This window comes from Amphiura filiformis, chromosome 8, assembly GCF_039555335.1.
Source record: "Amphiura filiformis chromosome 8, Afil_fr2py, whole genome shotgun sequence".
NCBI lineage: Eukaryota > Metazoa > Echinodermata > Ophiuroidea > Amphilepidida > Amphiuridae > Amphiura > Amphiura filiformis.
Window position 1 is genome coordinate 50,907,216 of NC_092635.1, and position 27,497 is coordinate 50,934,712.

Here is a 27,497-nt window from a genome sequence, read left to right on the forward strand (position 1 = left end):
TGGCACCATTACAGTGTCTTTTTTGTAAAAGCTCAACCTAGATATAAATTAAATGAAGAATTGAACTTTTGTTCACAACACATATAAAGTTGCTCACCTCAACCTAGATATCTTTCACATAAACACATTAAAGGCACACATTGCCCTGTGGGATTTATTAGACACAGATGATACAACAATTGGCCCTCATGAATATGCAAGAATTCTCATTGCATACAAAGCACAGGGACTTTGTCCATTGGTGAAGGATCCATTTCCTTTATAATCTCTGCATATGTATATCTAAAGGCAGACATGGCTTAAGACCACAGAAACAATGCATATAATACAACTATAGCATCCACACATACTATAATCAGCTTGTTATAGGCAAGAGTTATTCAATTTTTGTTCTTGTGCGAGTCAATAAATTCCCAACTTACGCCCGTGTAAATTCACAAAAGCGTACATCAGTCACACAATATGCTCGCGTAGGCTCCTTTGCCTTAGGGTAAATTTCAAGTACAAATAGAGAGTTTCCTCCTCTAAAAATCCCAACAAGAATTAAGCGTCGGTGCCCTTATTTGCAGGTGAGATTTTACAGCATGGCACTTTTGGTTTGTGCCTAAAATTCTAGTTAAGTCAAGGAAGCCAATAGCACCATTAGGCAAATCTTTACGGTATATCAATCTACCAATTACGAGCTGATCAGAGTATAGTGCTGCCAAATTCTTTACAAAAACCCAGTGTAAATGGACAATCTGGTTTTTCTTCAATCACATACATGTAACAGGTTCTTCTAAAATGGGGCTTCAACATAGCCTTGATATATCAAGCAGACAGCATGTGATGAGTCCCCCTTACAATACATTGTATATACCTTTTAAAGTGACATATAAGGCTGTGTATAACATAAATATATCATGATTTCTTACGCTAATGAGTGCTAGCCATACGCCCATCTAAGGCAATGGGAGCCAAATTTGTTCATCTTTCGATTGACCATCGTTGCTTGGTTGAGCCTTATTACTTATGGGTATATAAAGTAATTAACTGTCATTAATTGTGATATTACATTTAATCTTTGCATGTAATATATTAACCAATTTAATCTTACCATTAATTATGACTAATTGACCTTTTCGGTAAATCCCAAAAGCCCTGAGATGTCGTCATTTGACGTCACGCTGATCTGTGCCGATGCATGTATCGTTTATCGAACATCAATACTGCGCATTGCAAGTCGGCGTGACGTCAAATGACGACATATCAGGTGTACTCGGAAAGGCTTATGGGATTTACCGAAAAGGTCAAGTAGTCAAAGGTCATTAATAACTAGTAAAAGCAGCATCGATGGTCCATCCCAAGATCAAACATATTTGGCTCTGATGCCTAAATCAATTGAAAACAAGTCACACAGGTGCGAGTTTGAATTGATTAAACTGGCATAAACATGGAATGAAATTTCAAGTATATAATATATTGTAACTTTGGTGATTTGAATTAAACATCTTACCATATTGTCTGTAATAAATGTCCACTCCAATAAACATCCTCTTATATTTTTCCCATGACAAAGTGACTGACATGCAGCAATTTGTATGCCACATCATGGGAGTAAGCTTAAAACTGGCATTTGTTGGACATCACAATAGCCAAATTGCATGCACAAAACCTATTGTAAACTTGCATTCAGTTCATGGCCAAATTATAGTATAACTAAGTAAATTGCATTTTTCATGAAAATGCACTTCCAAATCGTCACTGGCCGGGAAAAACCTTGTATGTACTTTTTGCTTTTGAACATGGATGAAGCAAGCTATTCAATATAAAGTCTACACCTACAAGACTTTATCCATTTTCAAGGGCCAAAAGTAAATATGAGGTGTTTTCTGCATGTTCTTTTGGCCCTTGAACATGGATGAAGCAACCTCTTCAATATAAAGTCTACACCTACAAGGCTTTATCCAAGTTCAAGGGCCAAAAGTACATAAGAGGTTTTTCCCGCCCAGTGATGAAATGCAATTTGGTAGTGATAACATTCCGTATTACTACCGATATTCGTAGCCAACACTATATATATCGGCTGCCATTTTGAATTTAAAACCAAGGTGGTTAAGCTTACATAGCGATTTTCAAAATTAACCTTTAATAATATTAAACACCCCTATCGAAAAATTGCACATCCCCGGGCATTTATTACGGACAATAGGGTACGTAATTAATTGAGCCCCCATATCACGAGAGGCCAAGCTGCTCCGGATCAAATCCCAGCTGGCGTGCAGCTCTCTTAGGGACGTTATCCAGCATCTCTCTCTTCTCTTCTTCCGTAAGGTAAGATGGCATATGAATATCTAGTCCACCCGTTATTTCCATGGCATTCTTGGCTTCTGTAATAAAGAGTTGTTCGGCTCTTTTGTGCCCCACACGCTGGGTCTTCTGCAAGGCAAAAATTATGACCTGTAGAAAGGTAAAGAACAAAAACAAATTTAAAAATTAGATACACGCCTGTATTTTGAGCAAATACAAATTATAATCCGACACTGAATTAAACAGACTAGTTTGCGTCTGACGTCATCTGTCAAACAATCTCAGAAACGGTTTGTTTATGATTTGTTGTGATGATTGAAATATCTGAGCATAGAAAATCACAGCGTGCTGAATGGTTATTTTCCCACATTCAAACATGCAAACCATCTCAAAAGTTAGGTCTTATTAATAGGAAAATTTTGTTTCTGAAGACACCATATTAACAATATCCAGAAAAGTAGCTTTTTGCCTAGAAAAGTAGTATATTTGTATGGTATATTTCTGCAATTCCATTTCTATGATGATGGCATCCGATGAAGCAACCTTTCTTTTAAGCGCTACTAACCAATCAAGGGTTGTGGGGAGTTTCCTCTAGGCCATAATTTAGATATTGCTTTTTATTGTATCTCTAAACATAATGAAGTACGGTATATAAAAGTACATATTTTTCAGAAAGGAAATAATGCAAGGAATCCAACTCGCAAAACAAATTCCTGCAAAAATTAGATTGGCAATAGATTTGATAGTTTGATCTTTCTATTGACCATCCATGCTTGGTCAATCCTTATTATTAATAAAATCCATATTAATTATAAAATCCATCAAGGGGGTACTACACCCCTGGCCAATTTTGTGCTTATTTTTGCATTTTTCTCAAAAATTATAGAGCATGGGTGACAAGTAAGGTGTGTATATTATAGGGGCAAGGACTACAACTACTGCACTAAAAATTTAGCAACTCAAGGCAAGTAGTTATTGATTTATTGATCAAATATTGGTTTTCCCTCATTTTTGACTGTAAGGCTAGCTTCAGACTCCGACATTATGCGTACAATATTGTATGTACAATACTTTTCGTGACGTCAAAAAGTATTACACGTGCAATAAATATACGTGCCACGACGAGTTGAATCAGATTAAATAACGCGCTATAACCCTGACGGTTCATTGTTTGCTAAATCCAAGCGAGGTCACCAGAAAATCTATGCGAGAAATTTCTACTGCTGCTGATGAAAAATCCTAGAGTGCGTTTGGAGGTTTTTTCTGCACTTTACCAGTAGCCCTAATAAATTCATAAAACAATAAAAATCAAATAAAGATTTAGGGCAAATGTTTTACTCACTGCTCATCTGATCCACTTTCCCAGGAAACTAAATATCGATACTCCTTAGTTTTTCCCTGACTTTCCAGACATAATTATGAGTAAACATCAAATTTAATGTTTACAAAACAATCAAATATATATACATTCTTTTGCATTTTGTACATAAATATTGATATCAATAATGTAGGCCTACAAACATTAAAAAAGGGGGCCTAAGAGTATGTCTATTTTTAATCATATACTAATTCCGCCATGCCCAAACATATCTTATTATGAAATCGTGCCCAAATTCCAATCAAAAATAAAAACAAATTTGTTATCAAATACACTAGGCCTATACATTGTATTATAGGAATTTAATAGATGGTTCATTTTAATAAATAAATAGATTAACACGGGTAATGGACAAGAAATATTTGGCAATACCGGATTTACCAGAGAGCCAGTGGATAAAGAAATTAATTAAAATTAAAACAAATTAAATGAGAAAATGAAAGCAAGCACATTCAGGGGCGGATTTAGGGGGGGGGGCGCAGCCGGCGCGCGCCCCCTCTATTTTTTTCTAGCAAGGGCGCCGGTCTAACTTAAAAATACAAAAAATGAAAGAAATGAACAAATTCGGCCATGAACAGCAAACAATGGGCCAAACCCGTTGAGTTTTCGAGGGGGTAACCCCCCTTAACACAATTTTTTCGTCGTCGACCAAAAGGCGCCTCCTCTATCAAAAATTCCTGGATCCGACCCTGACATTCGAAGGAGTCCTAAATGTTATCCTGGCCCCAGGACACTGATTAATGTAAATTCGACCCATAGTTATTTTATCTACTTTTGCCAGCATTCAACCTGTTCAATGTGATTTATGCCTATTTTAATAAAATTCGAAATCTGACGTATCAACGTTGTATCGCGACAAATTATGATTCGAGACTATTTCATTTGACACGGTTGTATGGATTTCAGAAGATCGGTCCTATAATAGATATCGATTAGAGAATTACAGCAAGAGGCTTTGAGGATGCCGTAATCCTCTTGACCATCAACCAATCAGAGAGACATATTTCAGAAATATATTCGTTGGATTGAAACTCTTTCAACTCTGAAATATATATTTCAAGTAATCTCGTTTCACACTTTGGCTTGCAATAAAGCCACGAAGGGGCGGTAATGTTAATATACGATTTCAGTCAAATATTGGTGCAAATATACGATTTCGGTGTTTATTAGTAACAACAACTCTTAGGAGGGGTTTCGAGTAATTTTAGCGAAATAATGAGGTTAAATAAAAGAAAACCCACTTACAATTTTGGACGCTTAACTGTGGTGTTCTAGGGGAATTAAAATATCACAATTAACATGTTTAATTCAAAATCGTTGTCCTACAAGCACATGTTCAGATTGTGTGAACATTACAAATACAAACAATAAGGTTGAAAAATAAATAGCCATTTAAAAATGATTTTAAAAGATCGTCTATTTTGTAGCTTTATGACACTGAATAGGCCAAATATCTGCCTCTGACGAAAAAAAATGTTTTCCATGCTGATTTGTTTTTGTAACAAGTACGGTATGTCATTTCAAAAAGAAAGAAAAAAGGCGGATATTACTTTTTAAAAACTCAACGCATTACTATTAATACGCCTATAATTAATGAATGAAAAAGTATAGAAGGCGTTGCATCCGGTTCTGATAAGGGGAGGGGCACAAGCCGTTTTCGGCAGTTTTCCTATGGGATTTTCTAATATTTCAGATCAATGGGGGGCTTCCGTGCCCCTAACGCCACGGTTACTGCATTGACACGTTTATGGATGTATTGTGATGATCATAAGTAGGCCTATCATAACATGCCATACCATAACAAGGTGTTGCAAATTCATAACACAGCGTGTTATAATGTAACGAATGCTATGCCAAAACTTTAAAAATTAACAAAAATATCAGTATCAATAAAATCAGAACCAGAATAAATACAAAGGCCTACAAATAGTACTTTTAAACTTTCTAAATCAATATATGACTAAATATCAGTATAAATGAATCTCTAAATCAATTAATCAATCAGTTATCAATCAATCAATCAATCAATCAATCAATCAATAAAGCAATAAATAAATAAATAAATAAATAAATAAATAAATAAATAGGCCTAAATAGATAAATCTATAAATAAATAAATAAGATCTGAATGTGCCATTTATATTATTATTACAATTTTAATATTATTAATATTAGTATTAATACTGACGTATTATTAACTTTAAAAAGGTGCCCATTGATTATATAATAATTCAAGTATAGTTGAATCATGGTAGGTATTATGATACCTACCATGGTTGAATACAAGAAGACATTAAAAGATGTTCATCATTCGTGCACTCACTAAATTTAGAACTCTTAGAAATTTGGCAACTCCGTATCAATTAAGCAACCTATGATTGTAGCAAAATATATATTTTCCGGTACATACTATTTATTGCACGTGTAATACTTTTTGGCGTCACGAAAAGTATTGTACATACAATATTGTAACGTACAATACGGAGTCTGAAGCGCGCTTAACTCCACAACTGTTGTATGTATTGAAATAAAATTTGCAGTGCAGTAGTTGTAGTCCTTGCCCCTATAATGTACATATCTTACGTGTCACCAATGCGCTATATTTTTGAGAAAAATGCAAACATAGGCAGAAAATTGGGCAGGGGTGTAGTACCCCCTTAATTGACACTTATCAATTGTGATGATATTAATCTGTGCATGTAATGATATTGACCAATACAAATTTACCAGTAAATTCTGATCAATTATAGTTTTCAGCAGAGAACTTCAGCGGACGTAAATTTGGAGCAGTTTATGGCGTATACGGAAGTGAGATTCTAATTGGCTAATTGAATCATGTCATCATCACATCGGCACCTCATTCGCTAGTCAAACTGCGTAGCAACGTGTGACCTTGTTCTTTTCATGCTATAATTAGACAAGGCAGATGGACACTGCTGAAGCAATTTGCTGAATGGTATAATTGATAGTTCATTAATGACAACCATCAAAGCAGTATCGACAGTCGATCTAAAGATCCAACATACTGATACTGGTGCCTTACTTTAATGCCTCGAGGAAGGCATACAGACTTATATAATAAGTGTCTAACTTCAACAATAAAAATATTTGACAATGATAAAATATGTTTGCCTACCTCTGGGAACCATACATCAATTAAGTAACTTGTCAGTACAACACAATCATCTTTGTCAGTTTGAGAACAGTTTTCTTCGTACGCCTTCCGTAAAAACCTGATAAGTTCATCTTGCTGTAATGATAAAAGAAAATCAAGTTATTATGAATATTATGATTAGATTTATTTATTTACTTATTTTAATTTTACTGCTTAACCCCAACTCCCTTTCCACTTTTTGCCTAAGTGAAAGGAAAGAAGGAATTAGGAAGGATGAAGATGAAGAAAGAAGTTGCTTTCTCCGCCCGGATTTAACCCATCGATCCCTCAGGTGCCAACCACTTGGACAGCTATAGCAAGGCTATTTGGCTAGTTATATTGACTACGTCTCATCCAATATTTTAAAACTCATAGCTAACCAGTAAATATGTGCTCAATCGATCAAATTTTATATCAATAATTTGCATCTTAATTTGCAAGCTTAAGTGTTACAAAGGTTGAACACAACCATGTGACAGATTCACTCTAACACCCCCGCTCCTGTTGAGTGACGGTTGTTTGGGTCATCAAGCAACTTCCTCATCGATTGACCTCGGATGACCCTAAATCATCCACCCAGCTGAAGGCCAAAGGTTTTGGCCGAAACGTCGGTGATTCCATCTGACCAAAAGTGAGTTTTTCTGGTTGACCAGATTTAATTATCTACTAATTGATCAAATCCCAGATGACTGAAAGTATACACAGTGTTAATCTGGAGGTACACTATCTTGCCATCCATGAGCAACACACAAACATGGCAGAGTCGGTACTCTCTGGGTCTAATCTCTTTGCTCTAAACCCACCTTATCATCATCTGTGATTGGTCCAAATCCTCTCAGGTATTTCAACTTAGTTTGTGCCTCCGATCCAGCAGTGAAATACAGCTCATGCCTCAAGGACTTTACTTTTCTATGGAATATGTTCACCAAATGTTCCTACAAAATAGGAAAAAGAATATCAAATAATTTATTATTTTCCCCCAAATGTTTGCAAGGTATTCTCACATGGCTGTTTATGCATGGTATTATCCATTCCAAATATATGAATCATTATATCATCACTGTCCGGAAGTACATTAGATTTATCTTTCCTGTAAAAGAACACGGAATTAACATAGCACAGAATACTGATATTGAAGGATTACACGGATTTATTCCATAAATTGCTTAATTCCTCATTGGAGTCTTTACTCTAATCTAATGCTATTTTATAATTGTTTGAACAAACATTTGTGCAAAAATATCTGTCAGAACTTAAATAATATTATGTTAGAATAAAAAAATATTTTTTAATGTTATAAAAATGTTTACATAACCTGATATTTGAATATTTTTTGGTGAAACGTGTTGTGTCTGTGATTCAGTGTTCACTTACCTTAGCCTGTGGTCTTTTGGTAATATATCGCACCAGGCGATCTTGAAATTTGTTCAAGGATTTCCTTCTGCAATAATCAAATGAAACAGTTAATTAAATGCACTGCCCTGATTGGATAACTGCATGATATAATTATTTGAGTAACCAATCAAAATAGAGCTTTAAACATCTCTCAGCAATTTTAAGCTTATACTGGCTATTCTTACCACATTTCTGATTGGTTAAATTTATGATATCGTTATGAATTCGGCAGACGTTCAGCTTTTGGTAAATTCATGTTACGCATGCATTATTTTTGAATTAGAGGACAAGGGATCAATGCTGTACATAATAGAGGGCAACATATCAATTTTTTAATGGAGATCAGATGATAACAGCGCAAAAAGTAATCAAAGAGGGTGGCATGGGGCAAATACTGTATTACAGACCTTAGAAGGTGGTTAGGGTTAGGGTTCAGGTTCGGGTAAGTTTGATTTGTTCGGTTTTGACAACCCTGGATAACCCAAGAAAGCCTCTATTGAAGCTTATTTCCATTGGGGTCCATTTGAACACAGGGACGGGTTGGGAACAGTCAGGGGTTAACACCCTACTCTTTTGAAACTGGCTGCGTAGATACATGTACAGGTATGGCTCTCTGTACACGGGACCAACGGCTTAACGTCCCCTTCGAAGGACGGAGTACTTTCATGATTCGTTTACCCAATTCTAAATGAACCATGGGGAGAGCGGAAGTCTGAATTTAATCTACAGAAGTTGCCAATTAATTTCAGACTGGTAAATTCATGTTAAGGGTTAAGGTTGTATTACAGACCTGACCTCCTTTTAAGGTCTGACAGGGTTAGCTAGTGGTGCATCACAGTACGGTCAACGATCACAACAGTTAAAATATTGATATGCTGCCCTCTGCAGGTAAAGCATTGATCCCTTGTTCTCCAATTAAAAAATAATGCATGCGTAACATGAATTTACCAAAACCCGAATCCAGATACAGCCGTCTGGATAATCCTCTTTGTACCCAATCAAAATTACTTCCAGAAATAAAAAATGCACGAGTTGAACATGCAATTTTTGTACTAAGATGGCAGATCCATGACATGGGTCAATAGGCCTGGTAAAAACTATGACTTTGTTTTATTTCAAAGCATTAAACACGAATGGCAAAGCCTACCTTTCCATTGTTTCCTCATCAACATCTGAGGAGCTATCATCCCCCTCTTCTTCAATAGATTGGTCCATATTCTCACTTAGAGCTCTACCAGTTTTCCAAATGGGTGAATCCATTAGGCCCTTATCAGGGGTGTCACATGGTGGAGTGAGTGGTGAGGATGGGGTATCATGAAGAGGTAATCCAGCCTTCATTGATGGTGTACAGGTTAGTGATAGAGTTGATTTGGTTGGTGTAGTATCACTGTAGTCTGTAAAAAAAATCAACAAAAACAGGTTTTATGCACATGAGACGCTACAATATGTCAACAAATAATTGAAGAGAGCAATTTTGCAAACTTGTTACAGATTTTGGTATTTTTTTGTCAAAAAACAAAAAACAAAGCAACAACAAAAAAAACACCAAACTGACCAACCATGCCAACTGCCCCTACTTCCATCCAGGTCCATCCAGGTTCTTTTTTCATCACCTAATGCCGAGAATTATTCTCTTTCTTTTTCTCTACCTGCTAATTACCTTCGACAGCTATTAACCTATTATGATTTTCTTCATCTACACATTACATGTACTCTACCACAAACTAAGGACACAAATGGACATTTTTTGCCCAAACAAATTTCACTTTAAATGACTTAAGGCTGGGGGTTTCTCTCCAATTTCAAAACCTCAAAATATCAATGTCAATAAGCGGCTTCATTTTTACAACAAATTTATAAAAAATATCTCTATGTTTCTCACCTTTGATGGTAAAAAAGCTGGCACCTTGCGCCTTTCCAAGACCTGTAAATATAATAAACAACAACAAAGTGAAATGCATTTTATGCTATTTACACTATGTAGCAATTACTCAATAATGCAACCAAAGATGCTACAAAGTTGCCTTGGAGGTTGCGATTTGGAGCTACGGAACGCTAGTGATTTCTAACTGATATATCGGCAGTTATTTTTTCTGATCAAGCGACAGAACTACGTCATGCTCCTAGTGATTACCTAGTATAATGGGCATTATATGGCTTAAATATTACACATGTACAAAGGGTTAAAAATATTTAACGAAATTGATCCCAGGTTTATACCCACATCCAGGCCCGTACGCAGGATTTCATTTGGGGGGGTGCTGATTTTGAAAAAGTGGACTTTTTTCCAAGGGGGGGGGTGATTTTGTGAAAAGTTGACAAAATTTGTACCTTTTTGGTTCAAAAAAGCGTAAAAAACCTGAAATTTTTTTTGGGGACTTTTTGTATACTTTTCCAATTTGCACCCTCTGCACCCCCCCCTCGCGTACGGGTCTGCCCACATCTCAGTCATCTTCTCTACTTACCTCTCTTGGTGATGTAATTCTCAGCCAAGTCGACTGCTTCTTGAAATTCTTCCTTGGGTACTTTAGGATGTTTTAACCCAGTATCCTAAGAAATAAAACGACAAAACTTTATTTTACATTCGTCGATGGACCAAAACTGTTCTTTCTGTTAAAAGAAACCCAATAATTAAAAAACAACTAATTCACAATGTTTTTTTTCTGAATTTGGCACATTTACCTTAATTTTGTCCAGAAAGTCCAGAAAACTTTGATAACTTGATATTTTCAGGTTAAGTTTTCCGAGTCACAGTCGCACATCCGAGCCTAATTTAAAATCAAGAGCCCTGGGCTAGTGATAGGGATCAACTGCACAATTGAATGAATGAATAAATGAATGAATGAATGAATGAATAAATTGAAAATATTGTCTACTTACGATGTATTTGTCCTTTTCTGAGCACGAATAAGGCTTCATTCCCTTCATTGATACACCTTTGCTGTAATGAAAACAAAAACAAAACACTATAATTTGGGAGTACTTGAAATTAAAAAAAAACCTATTCCCCATTGAAAACATGAAAGAAGGCCATGGTTAAGCTGACGTCACTGGGTGGGAAAACCCTCATATGTACTTTTGGCCCTTGAACATGAATAAAGCCTTGTAGGTGTAGACTTTATATTGAACGGTTTGCTTCATCCATATTCAAGGGCCAAATGTACATATGAGGTTTTTCCCACCCAGTAACAATATGTCCTGACAACATTACAACCTAAAAATAAAGAATACAGGACTCAAATCATATATATTGTATCTTTCAATTTATTTTGTGTTGCACAAGTAAAATAAAACAAGTTGAGCATTGTCCCATGATATATGATAGCAGGGGTCACAATCTTTGAGCATTGTCCCATGATATATGACAGGGGTCACAATCTTTGAGCATTGTCCCATGATATATGACAGGGGTTACAATCTTTGAGCATTGTCCCATGATATATGACAGGGGTCACAATCTTTGAGCATTGTCCCATGATATATGATAGCAGGGGTCACAATCTTTGAGCATTGTACCATGATATATGACAGGGGTCACAATCTTTGAGCATTGTCCCATGATATATGACAGGGGTCACAATCTTTGAGCATTGTCCCATGATATATGATAGCAGGGTCACAATCTTTGAGCATTGTACCATGATATATGACAGGGGTCACAATCTTTGAGCATTGTCCCATGATATATGATAGCAGGGGTCACAATCTTTGAGCATTGTCCCATGATATATGACAGGGGTCACAATCTTTGAGCATTGTCCCATGATATATGATAGCAGGGGTCACAATCTTTGAGCATTGTCCCATGATATATGACAGGGGTCACAATCTTTGAGCATTGTCCCATGATATATGATAGCAGGGGTCACAATCTTTGAGCATTGTCCCATGATATATGATAGCAAGGGTCACAATCTTTGAGCATTGTCCCATGATATATGACAGGGGTCACAATCTTTGAGCATTGTCCCATGATATATGATAGCAAGGGTCACAATCTTTGAGCATTGTCCCATGATATATGATAGCAAGGGTCACAATCTTTGAGCATTGGCCCATGATATATGATAGCAAGGGTCACAATCTTTGAGCATTGTTCCATGATATATGATAGCAAGGGTCACAATCTTTGAGCATTGTCCCATGATATATGATAGCAGGGGTCACAATCTTTGAGCACTGTCCCATGATGTATGATAGCAAGGGTCACAATCTTTGAGCATTGTCCCATGATATATGACAGGGGTCACAATCTTTGAGCATTGTCCCATGATATATGATAGCAAGGGTCACATTCTTTGAGCATTGTCCCATGATATATGACAGGGGTCACAATCTTTGAGCATTGTCCCATGATATATGATAGCAGGGGTCACAATCTTTGAGCATTGTCCCATTATATATGACAGGGGTCACAATCTTTGAGCATTGTTCCATGATATATGATAGCAAGGGTTACAATCTTTGAGCATTGTCCCATGATATATATACAGGGTCACAATCTTTGAGCATTGTCCCATGATATATGATAGCAGGGGTCACAATCTTTGAGCATTGTCCCATGATATATGACAGGGGTCACAATCTTTGAGCATTGTTCCATGATATATGATAGCAAGGGTTACAATCTTTGAGCATTGTCCCATGATATATGATAGCAAGGGTTACAATCTTTGAGCATTGTCCCATGATATATGATAGCAAGGGTCACTATCTTTGAGTATTGTCCCATGATATATGATAGCAAGGGTTACAATCTTTGAGCATTGTCCCATGATATATGATAGCAGGGGTCACAATCTTTGAGCATTGTCCCATGATATATGACAGGGGTCACAATCTTTGAGCATTGTCCCATGATATATGATAGCAGGGGTCACAATCTTTGAGCATTGTCCCATTATATATGACAGGGGTCACAATCTTTGAGCATTGTTCCATGATATATGATAGCAAGGGTTACAATCTTTGAGCATTGTCCCATGATATATATACAGGGGTCACAATCTTTGAGCATTGTCCCATGATATATGATAGCAGGGGTCACAATCTTTGAGCATTGTCCCATGATATATGACAGGGGTCACAATCTTTGAGCATTGTTCCATGATATATGATAGCAAGGGTTACAATCTTTGAGCATTGTCCCATGATATATGATAGCAAGGGTTACAATCTTTGAGCATTGTCCCATGATATATGATAGCAAGGGTCACTATCTTTGAGCATTGTCCCATGATATATGATAGCAAGGGTCACAATCTTTGAGCATTGTCCCATGATATATGATAGCAAGGGTCACTATCTTTGAGCATTGTCCCATGATATATGATAGCAAGGGTTACAATCTTTGAGCATTGTCCCATGATATATGATAGCAAGTGTCACTATCTTTGAGCATTGTCCCATGATATATGATAGCAAGGGTCACTATCTTTGAGCATTGTCCCATGATATATGATAGCAAGGGTCACAATCTTTGAGCATTGTACCATGATATATGATAGCAAGGGTCACAATCTTTGAGCATTGTCCCATGATATATGATAGCAAGGGTCACTATCTTTGAGCATTGTCCCATGATATATGATAGCAAGGGTTACAATCTTTGAGCATTGTCCCATGATATATGATAGCAAGGGTCACTATCTTTGAGCATTGTCCCATGATATATGATAGCAAGGGTCACTATCTTTGAGCATTGTCCCATGATATATGATAGCAAGGGTCACAATCTTTGAGCAATGAACAGAGGGCAACAACAGAGTGTCATACTGCCTGGTGGATGCTACTTGCAGTGATGGCTTAGAACTGCTGGTGGCGTTCACCAAGCGGCATGCTGCTCAGCGGCATGACACTGTGAAATCACCATACATTTTGAAAGCAAGGCTGTAGATTACTGATCAATGATACGGAAGTCAGAATGAGGGACATTGAGACCAAAACCTTTTACATGTACACAAACCAGGTACAGACAAATTCCAAGACTTGAGGTGTCCAATACTTTCAGAATTCAAAGAAGGTTTTGCAGGTCTGAATTTATCACAATAGAAAGTGAAATTTGTATCATTTTCTGCTGTTCTTACATTTAAATTTGCTATCACTGAAATTTTCAGAAAGCAGGACTGTCCCTCATTTTCACTTTGGTCCTCAAATGAGGGACAGTCCCTCAAAATGAGGGACAGTTGGCAAGTCTGCAAGTGATCCCTGATTGATAAGGAAACCATCACACTCACCCTTTTTGAGTACTTTTATTCAGCTCCCCAGCAAAGAATACAGATGCCTTTCCATGAGCTTTATACAACTTCTTGACCTGCAAAAAATCATACAAATATTGATTTTTTTAATCTACACTTTAGAGTTTACAATGTGCATTTAAATTGCCATTTTAAAAATTCTAAAATTAATTTACTTACTAACTGGAACTTTGCTTTTCACTCAAAATGCAACTAACACAATTAATTAAAATCACTTGAGGAAGATCCTGAAATTTCATTGGTTCTTAGCCATGTTATATGTCACAATATAACATGGATCAGCACATGCGCGTCAACCCGATATGCATTATTTGAACCAAACAGAGGTGCATAGCAGCAACGGAACTGATCGATTCTAAACCCTAGGTAATTCCTTGTAAAATGTACAATTTATTTTGATTTAAATCATGAGGGGCATATCTGTGAAGGAGATTCCGAGGTCCAAAGCAAATGTTTTGGTTTACCACAAAGCCCGACATATAACTGATGCTAAGTTATTAGCCAAATCCATAACCATCATTTTGAACACACTTTTCAGACAATAACAAGATTATATTCTCTAAGGGGGATATCATTTTCTTCGAAAAGGGGGGTCCCAAAAATACTGGGGAGGTCATAAAATTTTGATAAGAAAAATGGGGGGGTCATAAAATTTTGATGACCAAAATGTAGGAGTCACAAGATGGCCACAGATAGTGTGTTTATCATATTCAAGAAGACTGATTTCAATACAATTTTAGCCTGATTAGGGGGTAAGGTGTATCGGTGGTGGGGGTCATAAAATTTCTGTTGCCGAAATAGGGGGGTCCCAATTTTATTGATGCCAACTTTTTGTAAATTTGGGACCCCCTTCAGAAGAAAATGACAGCCGCATAAAATTGTGGCTTCAGAATATGTTTAAAAAAATCAAGATATGATTGAAGTTTAATCATCTATGGTTCAATAAACAAACAATAAAATCATTCCACAATGAATGAAGAGACTGAGAGGTCATGAGAGAGCGATATCAAGTTTATTTTGTTGATCTTTTTACAGGACCTGTAATATTAACCACTAGCCAGTCGGCCCAGCCCAACATTGTGGCTTCAGAATGTGTTAAAAAATCAAGTTATGAATGAAGTTCAATCATCTGTGGAACAAACAAGAAAATTATGGAATGATGACACTGAGATTCCGATTGAGAGCACGATATTTGCACCTATTACCTGAAAAATTAACTTCTACTTCCTCTTTTTTTTCCAAAAAACTTAGACATCAAGGCATTAACAGCTGTTATCATTATGATAAAGCTGATGGGTTGGCGCCTAGATAGCTATTAACCTCCTTTTTGAAGCTGGTCCGTTTCACAATTCCAGTAATTGTTTAATGAACAATCAATAAAATTGTGACACAATGATCAGACTCAGAGCCCAACTGAGAGAGTGATATTTTGTGTATCTTATAGGACCAATTTGTGGCATTTACCTGAAAAATTAACCTCTATTCCTCTTTTTTCCATAAACTTGCATATATTGGCATGTGACATACCGTAAACGTTCGCCTAATGGCGCACCTGGGCTCCTTTGCCTTGGGGTAAATTTCATGTACAAATAGAGAGCTCCCTCCTCTGAAAATCCCAATAAGAATTAAGGGTATGTGTCCTTTATTTGCTGGTGAGATTTTTATGGGAGGGCACTTTTAGTTTGTGCCGAAAAATTCCAGTTATGTCAAGGGAGCCCATAGCGCCATTAGGCGAACGTTTACGGTATGTGCCTGTCAATACACACCCTTTCTTCCTGCAAATCTGCCACCCAATGACCCACTTTTTTCATTATGCTAACACCCAATGCCAGGCATGGAAGCTACAGCCAATGACCCTCTATCTTCATTTTTAGCTAAAAAAACACCATAGTTGAGGCCAACACAGGGTAAAATTGCAAACTTTTGTGTGCTTTGCATACAAGGGCCCAGTAAATTACAGAATAAAATTTAAAATACCACCCAATGATCCTAATTTTTGGCTAAAAATTTGAATGCACATATTTGATTTTTTTCTTGTAATTTTGCGGTCACTACACATGTAGATCTGAAAATCAGAATTGTGCAATAAGTGATCCCTCATTATAATTATGCAGACATATGTTGCATTAACGTAACTACATTTTAATTGAGAGTAATAAAAACCTTTTCATGTCCATTTATTGAATATGTTACTACTGTACTCCCATTCCAGAAAAATACAGCACTAATTTGGGATTAAAAAATATTATCAACTTCTGCCAAATGAAACATTGATCAATCCTAATCATTCATTTAGTTCTAACTGGCAACAAATGTTAAATTTCACTATAAAATTTATGAATTAAGGGCCAAAAACATGCATTTTTAGGGTGTTTTTCACATGTTGTGACAATCAAGTTTAAAGACTTGTACGAAGTCTAATTTCAATTTGTGCATTTTAATTTTTGGAAAAGACACGTTTCATTCTTATAATCAATCATTTAATTAAAGTAACACAAAAAAGTGAAAATTAGAGCAAAATTTCGACATATAATATAATCTTGTTTCAGTCTTTGAGTAGTGACTCGATTGTCAGAAAACATGCTGAAATACATGTTTTTGGCTCTTTTTTCAAGAAATTAGTAAAATAGTGACCTTTTTCTTTTATCTCTACTATCTCTACATGTAGTTAGTAATAAATGAATGATTAGGAGTGAGCTATATCATTCCACTTTGCAGAAGTTGCTAATATTTTTTTAAAATCCCAAAAAATTAGTGCTGTAGTTTTCTGGAATGGGGACTAGTGATTAAAACATATTTATTTTTACGATTCTTATTTCTCATCACATTTGATTGCTTATTGATAAGGGAATGCATTTATCATCATAATAACATTATTATGTGCACTGGCCTACTCTGGTGAAAGATTAAAATTTGTTCATCCTATTAACCCAGAGAACTAAGTATAATAATTTTCATACTTATGTGACTTTGTGTATTTGTTATAAATATGCAGTTCTGATGCCTTCTGCTAGGAATGTGACGAACACCATTCGAACTTAATACCTATAGATTTATATCTTCCGCTCTTCTCCAACATGCCTCTTTAGCTCAGTTGGTTAGAGCGTCTTTCTAGTAATACGAAGGTCACCGGTTCGAATCCGGCCGGATGCACTGTGGTTTTTTTTCAACGTTTATGTGCACAGGCCTACTCTGGGGAAAGATTAAAATTTGTTCATCCTATTAAGGGATCTAAAATGAGCGTTTATTGCGTTTCGACAGTATTTTTTGTGGCACATGAGAGCACCTCAGACCTATCGAATTGTATTCTGAATACTGAAGCATGTCTTTCTGATATCAAATAATTTTCATTTTTGAAAATCACAATATAATACAAATTTTATGACAAATTATAAAAATTGATATTTTTGAATTTTTGATATAACAGTCCTCGAAGTAAATTATATAAATCTAATGATATATTCTTAAAGTGTATGTAGCAGGGAGGAAAAGCCGACGGTCAATTGAAAATTTGGACCTTTCATATTAAAGATATGGATTTTTGTTCCAAAAAGACCTAATTTTTTTGGGTGTTTTGGGAAAAAAATCCATATCTTCAATCTGAAAAGGTCAAAATTTTCAATTGATCTTCGACTTTCAACCCACCTACATGCACTTTAAGTATAAATCATCAGATTTATAAAGTTTACTTCAAGTACTGTTAAATATCAAAATATCAATTTTTAATGATTTGCCATAAAATGTGTATTAAATTGCAATTTCAAAAATTCAAAATTATTTGATATCAGAATGACATTCTTTGTATTCAGAATGCAATTCGATATGTCTGATGTGCTCTAATGTCCCAAAATAAATACTGTCCAAACGTTCATACCCCAGCCCTTAACCCAGAGAACTAAATATAATAATTTTCAACATTATTTTTTATTGCTTAAAAATCGACCATGTCATGGTCTAGACTTTGTATAGATATGCAGCCTTGCATGGAATTAATAACACCTGTCCAAAGGCAGTCCCAGATCAATGCCAAATATGGAAAGTACAACCTTTGACCTTGGCCAAACAGCAGCATATGGAGATGGGAAACTGTACACATCATTACACAAACACACTTACCACAGCTGGCCAAAAGGGGTAATTGCGGATCTTCGCCCACACGATATCACCTTCATTGACTGTAAATAATAGAAAGTAATGCACTATTAAATATGATTCCCACAAAATATACTGTTATAATGGAAATTTTCAAGTGTGTAATTTTTCACGCGTTGCAATTTTCATTTGTTTTTAAATTTGTGATTCTAAGCTTTCATACATTGAACTTTACACAGAAGATGTTATTTTTTTGGTAGCGGCTTGGAGCATGAAAATAAATGAAGCGCGAAAATTACCACTTTGACAGTACTGTAGATCAGACAACACTTCTCATTTTACATTTACATATGTGACCCCTCAGCACAACTGAGCCCTGAAGTCGCCAATCATCATTTTTGAGATATTCAACCAAAATATTCTGCTTGAAAGTAGCTTTAAAATGATGTATGTCTATAGTACTTGACATTTAAGTAGTGAAAAATCAATAAAACAGTCAATAAATCCTTTGTTTCCTATTGTTTATTGTTAAGTTCGATGGAGCATATCTCAATAGTGGCACTGGCGACATCCGGGCTCAGTTGTGGAGGATGGTCACATATACGTAACGTGTCATGTCAAAAGGAGACACTTTTGGACAGGTTATCAATTTTGAGGTTTTTGAGATATTTTGCTCCACAACGCCGTTTTCCCCAATGAAATTGGACATTCCTAAGCAAAGATGTTGAGTTAGTAAGTTATGGTATTATAAAATTGGAAATTGAGATATCGGGCTTTAAAAATATTATTGATAATTAGGAATTACCTTGACAAATGTCTCAAAAAATACAACATGCCAGTTATATTACGGTCTGAAAGTATCAGACAATATTTTTAACGTTAATAACATCAAAAATTCGCAACAAACCCAAATTGTGAAAAAAATCAGGTCAACGGCCGGGAGTCAATGTGTGATACGCGTCATCTTTTTGCGCTCCAGCGTGAGATGGGCGCGGTGACATCTGCGATGTACGCATAACACTAGCAAATCATGGATCGTGTTAATTGGGTTCCAACGCTGCGTGACGCAGCTTGTTTATACCCTGTGTACTGGTCATAAACGGAATTTATGACCAGCAAAAAAAAAGGCCCAAATCCAATCAGAAACGTTGTTATATCGTGAGTATGTATGAACAGACCTTTACAATTTATGACCACTGCCACTCACCATAGCTTCCCAACTTGATTTTGTGTAAGCTTGCTAAAACTGACAAGATCGCCCGCTGTGAATTTCACAGAACTGCCAATTCAAGATCGCATGCTGTGAACTTCACAGAACTGTCAATTTGAGATATACAGCTTGTGTACACAATCAATGTATTTTTAGTACAGTACAGTCAGTCATGCGTACGTAAATGTTGAACATTGCAGACAGAATTGGTTTTCATACATGAACATGGTATGTGTGAACAGTTGGACATCATATACTGTGGTCAAACCACAAAAACCTCACCACTGCACATTATTTTCAGTGGTGTCACTAAGGGGTGGGGGTAAGGGAGGGTATTTGGAGGGGGTGCTGAAACAAACACATGAATCAGTTTGTGTTCAGTTCAGAAACAAAAACCAATTTCTAATTTCTTCCTAAAAAATCCTGTCACAAAATACAAATTTTTGTCTGTATCTACATAAAAAATGTCGGTGAGTGATTGATTGAACCTAAAACTTCAAGGGCTTCTGGTAGCCCTAAGGTAGGCCAGGGCCACTGAACCCGAACCATCAGGCTAGCATAAGTACACAATTCGTTTCATAAATTCTGTTGTGCTTTGATAAATAATATACCATTTATACCATCACCATAACTGAATACAGAAATGTGACCACACTTCATATGCATCTTTTATCTCACAACGACTTTATCCCACAATTATGTCTGCCAACTATTCTATATTTCATATTATTATGTTTTGATGAATCCAAGTGTGTGAAAATATTGGATCCAAAACATAATAATGATCAAATTGGATGCTTTACGCCCAATATTTATTGGTCTCACTATGAGTTTTAAAATATTGGACTCGACTATATCTCGACCAATAAATATGGGCTCAATCAATCCAATTTTATATCAAAATCTGTGTATTTATGATGACCAATAATTCTGGGTCATCACACAACTGTTGGGCGCAGCACTTACGCTGTTGCCATGGTTGCACTTTGCATAATGAGTGTCATTGGTGAGCACTAATGTGAATTTACACATTACAACCTGCTCATGCCTGGTGCATGTATACCTGGTTTTCTGAACATTTCCGATGTTGATTTGAAAAGGTACACGCAACATTAAATTTGCTTTTGTTTAAAAATAACTTTCTATTAAAGCCTTAATGTACGATTTCCGTCCAAATTTTAATTTTGTTATTCTTTATTCAAAATGTTGAAATAATATTAGTAATAACTGCCGGGAAGGGTTGCTGTCCATTTTAAGCTGAAATAACAAGGTAAAGTGAAAAAAACCCAACTGGTTATTTTGGCCATTTAACATGCAGTTCTATGGGAGGACATATTATCATAATTTTTAAATTATGATAATATGTCGAACTTTGCTCTGTTGACCTACAAAGACAACAAATTTGGCCGATTCCATTTAGGTGCAAGTTGGGACATGTGTAAACATTACAAATATGCAAAAAAATCAGGTTTGAAAAAAATTAACAAATTTCATATTATAAGATTGTACATTATGGCTTTAAACCTACTTTTGTTTGACTCTTGACTGAGTACATCTGGCAAGTCGTCATCAGAACTCTGGTTGGATTCTAAGTCTGCATCATCATATGAATGATCCATCACACCATTCAGGTCTATATCTGCCATGCTCTGGCTGAATATATCAGAACTGCTGAAATTATTAAGGAGAATTTTGTGTGCAATTAACATAATTTAATAAATACCCCCTCCCATGTCCCCAGCAAATACTAATAAATGTATTACATTGCCAATTGCTTTCTTATGTAAAACTGGTTTTCAGCAACAAGAGTGCCTAACCTCTCACACGGTCAAAGCTTTGATGTGATCTTATCTCGTCATCATATGAATATGATAATGTTATTTAGACAGGTTATCGGATCATCACATAATCTTGTGTAAAATAAATGCCGAGAACTTGAGAAGCTAGTTGAATGTAAGGAAGTTAAAAGTTTTAGACACATCCATAAGGCCAAATAAAAAGAAATTTGGTCTCAAGAACAAATGGACAAAAAGTGAAGTGGTTGGCGATTAAAATTTTTTTAGGGCTATGCAAAATACATTTCATTTTTAATGCATTTTTGGGCCTCCTGTTTTTCTCTGATTATGTCCCCGTTTGATGGTGTTTACAAATACACCCCTACATACATACAAACACACACACACACATGATAATGTTGTTTACTCACCTATGGGATGATTGAGAGTTGCTTATTACACCTTGAACACCAGTAGAGTCTTGTCCTATAATACAAAACAAATAGCTGCTAGATGTAATGTACGTACAACACAGAATACACAAATTGTCAAATGTTTACAGGGCAGCTATTGCAGATAGCGCTTCCTTGTACTATATCCTTAAAATAATTTCAGAGCAAAGTAGAGCTTCAAGAGACAACTGCTTCACCAAATGAACAACAAGCACTTAACAATCCATTTGATCATTTAATAGCTTTTGCACATTTTATAAAATGATAAGACTGCATGTACTTCTATTCTGTAAGTGTTGATGGCTATCCTCACTGACAAGAAGCTTGGGCATGCATGCTAGCTAGCTATGGTTTCCGAATTCTGCAGTCTCACTTGTTCATGAATATGATTACTTGCCGGAGTATATATGCTTTTATCCGTACTTCAATATCAGATGTTGTCTTTATCAGATCGTTTTTACATTTGACACATGTACAGTTTAACTTATTGACATAACACAGTTGTGCATGTTCCAAATTATGTCAGCATCTGAATTTTGTTCCGGTTGAGTTATTCAATTATTGTTTCCTTAATTAATCAATACAGTGGAAATGAAATGCCCATTTATTTTGAGACAATTTATAAAACAATTGGTAATAAAATGCTTCTTCCTGACAAAGTACATTAAATTCAATGCTTTGTTAGCCACAGTTTGCTTTAATTGTGGCGTGATACAGGAACTTGCTGATTACTTTATATGTACCAACTTCCTTAAAGGAAAAAAAACACATAATATTAACACAATTACATAAGTTAATTGCACTTTATAGAAATTCTGTAACCCAATTGTTAATTTTCCACTGATTTATTCTACCTTTCAAATTGGAGAAATTTAATAATAAATAAAAAGCTCAAGTTGTGAGTAAAATTTTTGGGTTTGTCAAACAAAAATAGGAAATAAAATAATACAATATTTAGTTGCCTTATTTATTGATTTCAATAGGTGTATAGAACAATTTCCTTTTTTTTCTCATTTTTGATTTTTACTTTTTAAGTCTGGATTTAATCAAAAATATGCATATTGCATATATTGATCTTTAGTTAAAAGTATGATAATTGTGAACCCTGAGTGAACATACTACAACATAGAGATGAACAATCATACACACACCCCCTACTTGTAATTACCTGCAACCGAGGACCTCATTCTGTATATGATTTAATCCTATCTAACCAAGGATGCACACTCTCATTTTTAATCGACTCACATGGACCTACCCAACACACCAGACCACTTACTATCCAACCAAGGCCCGTCCTGTACCCCCTAAACATGGACCCATTTTAAATGCATTTTTACGTTATTTGTGATCTCCTGGTTATATCCATGCAACTGAGGATGTCCACAGTTGGAGGTGTCCTCATTTATGATGTGTGTATCCATGTATACGTAGGTCCTCGCTTGCATGTAATTACAAACACACACACACAACACTCTTCTAGCTATCTGTGGGTTGGCACTTTATGAGTGGAATGTCATAGATGTCTCTACATTTGTCACAGAAAACAAACACCCACTGTATATGCATTGTACAATGCATGCTGCTATTTTTAGAGCACATCAGTTTTTGTGATTTTCCTGTTTTGTGGAATATTCTCACAAGCTTACTTTGCAGAATTAAAATGAAAGTTTAAAGGGCATTTCGTGATCCACAGCCTCATCCCCCACTTTTCTCAAAAAAGTTGAGATTTTTATATCACTGGAAACCTCTGGCTACATAATGTTTATGTACAAAATATTTCTTGCAGATTAATTCATTTTGCAAAGATATCGTGAAATTTGAATTTCGTTCTGGTGCACCAGAACGAAATTACAACGCATTGTCTATGGAGCAGTATAATACACTTAAACATGCATAACTCGCAAACGCAAAATCGGATTCAACTGAAATTTTGGGAATAGGCTTTTTTCGTGGATATCTACTGAAAAATGTCATAAAAAGAGATTGCTAGGATCACGAAACACTCCTTTAATGCAACTCTAAAAAATATTATATAAAATACATTTTTGTGTGTTGTTATCTTCATACTTCCTGTCCATTCACAAAAATAAAAATGTAGTGAAAATAGCAATGTATACAGTAAAGTGGTAATTTTTGTGGGTGTAATTTTTTGCGCTTTGCCGATTTTGAACCACATTGCTTGGTTTTAATTTCACGATTTTGGGTTTTCTTACATAGACCCTGGCATAAAAGAACATATTTGCATGTTTTATTTTTGCGGTAGCTTTGTCGGGCATGAAAAGCGCAAAATGAATGTACTGCGAAAATGTATGCTTTTACAGTATTGTGACGGTTATCACTGAAACTTACCTGTTGCCAAATGATCCATTGGTGCAAACACATCGTCATCATCATCATCAAAAGATGGCAGGGGACTTCTACCCACTCTTCCTGTTTTCTTCCCCGTCTGTTTCTTTCTTCTCTGTTGTCCTGTTTTTCTTTGTTTGTTCTTTGCTGTGTTTGGCCTAACCCTTGGCTTCTTGGTTGCTGGAGGTGCAGAATTTTCAGCTTCAGGAACCTCAGCTCTTGACTTATGATCTTCTGCGAGCTTGACATCTACTTGTGCATCAGGGATCTTTTTGTTTGACCTAGCCCTGGGCCTCTTGCTTGTTAGAGGTACAGAAACATCTGCCTCAGCTTCAGGAACATCAGCTCCTGACTTGCAATCTTCTGGGATCTTGCCATCTACTGGTGGGTCAGGGATCTTTATGTTTGACCTAGCCTTTGGCTTCTTGCTTTTTGGAGGTGCAGATATATCAGCTTCAGCTTCAGGAACCCCAGCTCCTGTCTTGCAATTCTCTGGGATCTTGACATCTACTGGTGCTCCAGGGATGTTTGTGTTTGAGCTAGCCTTAGTTCTATTGCTTGCAGGAGGTGCAGAAGTACCTGACTCAGCTTCTGGATCCTCAACTCCTGACTTGCAATCTTCAAGGACTTTGACATCTGCTGGTGATTTAGGGATCATTGAGCATAGCCTCTTGCTTGCTGGAGGTGCAGAAGTATCATAATCCAATTCAGGAACCTCAACTCCTGTCTTGCAATCTTCAGGGATCTTGACATCTGCTGGTGCTTCAGGGATTTTTGAGCTAGCCTTTGGCCTCTTGCTTGCTGGAGGAGCAAAAGTATCTGCTTCACCTTCAGGAACCTCAGTCCCTCTCTTACAATCTTCTGGGATCTTAACATCTGCTGGTGCATCAGGGATCTTTACATTTGTGCTAGCCTTTGGCCTCTTGCTTGTTGGAGGTGCGGAAGTATCAGACTCAGCTTTAGGAACTTCAGTTCCTGACTTGCAATCTTCTGGGACCTTGGCATCTGCTGGTGCTCCAGCGATCTTTTTGCTTGACCTAGCCTTTGGCTTCTTGCTTGAAGGAGGTGCACAAATATCCATCTCAGCTTCAGGAACTTCAACTCCTGACTTGTTCTTTTCAGGGACCTTGACATCTGCTGGTGCTTCAGGGATCTTTTTGTTTGACCTAGCCTTTAACCTTTTGGTTGTTGGAGGTGCAGAAGTTGCCCTGATCCTGATGGAAGGCTTTCGCTTCCTGCTGCTCCTACGGGGACTAAGCTGAACTGCTGTTGTGTCCTGACCTTGGTTGGAGTCTGTTGAGAAACCAGATATTCAATGAAAAGGATGGTAGCAAAGGTATTTCTTGAATGGAACAGATTACACTGACCAATATTCTTAATGTACATTGTAAGGGTACAGTTAGGAGGACCTAATTGGAGGACCATGTGTCTGCACACACACACTATACATTTACACACTCCAGTGGCATATGTGTGATTTTAGCTGGGAGGGATCCATAATGGGGTGCAAGGGCCAAACAAGCAAAAAAGAAACACACCTACATAGGGAAAATGGAGGAAGAGCCCATGAAAAAAAGAAGAAGAAAGGATTGACCTACCGACCCTCCAAAACAATTTATTTTTATATTTGGTCAATTTTTTTAATACATTTTTTAAAATATTGGCCCAAAACATGCTTTTTTAGGTGTAAATTGCATGCTATAAAGACTTGAATAAAAGGCTAATGTCAGTCTATATTATGCATTCTGATTTTTTTGCTATAAAGACTCAAATTAAGAGAGGAAGAAGCACTGAGGATCATCCTATAGTATGCATATATGTACACATGATTTTGAATACACAGACCTGTGCCAAGTCTGTGACTTCTGTGACAATTATCGTCAGAAAATCTAGATCCAAAACTTGACTGAACAACAAGGAATTTCATTTAATTCCCAGCTAGCCAACCTAAAAGCAATTGGGATTTCAAAAGCCATATTTCATCTGGCATTATCGCACAATTTTACAAATGTGCACACAAGCTTTGAGATAAACCTTTTTTTTTACCCTATATTGTATTCCACATATAAGTACAGTGCCCTGTCTATAAATAATACAAATTTATGCAGCTTCCTTTAGAACTTAAATCTGTTTTTAAGCACTTTCAATTGGGTTTCAGTACAATGAGGTAAAAATGCTGATTTTTGTAAAAATGAATATTTCACATATGTGTAATTTTTTGCGGTTGGCCAATTTTGAACTGTTTCCCTTGTTTTTAAATTTGTGTTTATAAGCTTCCATACACTAACCTATATGATAATTATACATAAGGAATATATTCACTTGATATTATTTTCGTGGTAGTTGCTTTGGAATCAAAAAGCACAAAAATAAAATATAGCGCAAAAATGTCTACATTTACAGTATCACAGGTTTGCAACAGCTGTGATACATGCACATGTCCATGTATATAATGAGTACCTATTATCACTAGGATCCACAACATGCTCACCTACCAGGGCACAGTTCTTTAACCCCAATACATTTGTACATTCATTAACTGACCTTTGAAAATTTGGGGACAAAAACTCATACTCTGTAACTTGAGGTAAAATTTTGCACTATGGTTGTTTAATTGAGGTTATTGAACTATACCATTGGGATGAGGCCGTTGCGGTCTATAGTGTATCATGGACTTTAGAAATTACCAGGGGAAATCCCCAGCACTGCTTTGCATAAAAAATGCTGTTGTTTGACTCACAAAATAGGTCTATGGTTAGAGAGGATGCTTGTTTCAAAAATGCAAATATCTGAATTTCAATCAATATCGGGGTGTGTGGCAAATGATTGATTATCTCTTTACTAATTTATTGGCAAAATAACACAATGAAGAGAATATAAAATATAGAATTTTTTTTTCAAAATAGCCCCAAAACAAAGGTGAACCAGGGTGAAAAAAAAAAACACCCAAAAGCACAACAATCACCCTTATTGAAAAACTAACATTGAAAAGAATAAAATGTTTTTGCTGGGAAGAGATCATAGGGAATTTCCATTCACAAGCATCACACATGATGGTTTAATTTTTTTCTTGATATTCAAGCTTGCAAGTAACGATCTCTTTTACCCACATCTGTGTAGGTTAGAGAGAGCACATTCAAACTCAT

General features: G+C 36.2%; 1 protein-coding gene across 1 annotated transcript; it reads right to left on the minus strand.

The window, feature by feature from the left end:
* Nucleotides 1-749: 749 nt before the first annotated feature.
* LOC140159595 (uncharacterized) lies at nt 750-27,497 on the minus strand. Its single transcript, XM_072183088.1, has 14 exons — nt 27,458-27,497; nt 24,355-25,644; nt 21,982-22,036; nt 21,304-21,446; nt 18,590-18,648; nt 14,453-14,529; nt 11,097-11,157; nt 10,682-10,766; nt 10,099-10,140; nt 9,364-9,610; nt 8,196-8,262; nt 7,625-7,756; nt 6,804-6,917; nt 750-2,439 (listed from the first exon to the last, which is right to left on the minus strand). The coding sequence occupies exons 1-14, from the start codon at nt 27,495-27,497 to the stop codon at nt 2,218-2,220; spliced, it is 2,634 nt and encodes an 877-aa protein (XP_072039189.1). The 3' UTR covers nt 750-2,217.

Coding starts and splice junctions, on each gene's coding strand:
- LOC140159595 (XM_072183088.1), bottom strand. CDS start 27,497: ATGAGTTTGAATGTGCTCTCTCTAACCTACACAGATGTGG. Junction 14,530..18,589: donor ACCCCTTTTGGCCAGCTGTG/GTAAGTGTGTTT, acceptor GATTTTTTGCAG/GTCAAGAAGTTGTATAAAGC. Junction 9,611..10,098: donor CAGCTTTTTTACCATCAAAG/GTGAGAAACATA, acceptor TTTTTTTTACAG/ACTACAGTGATACTACACCA.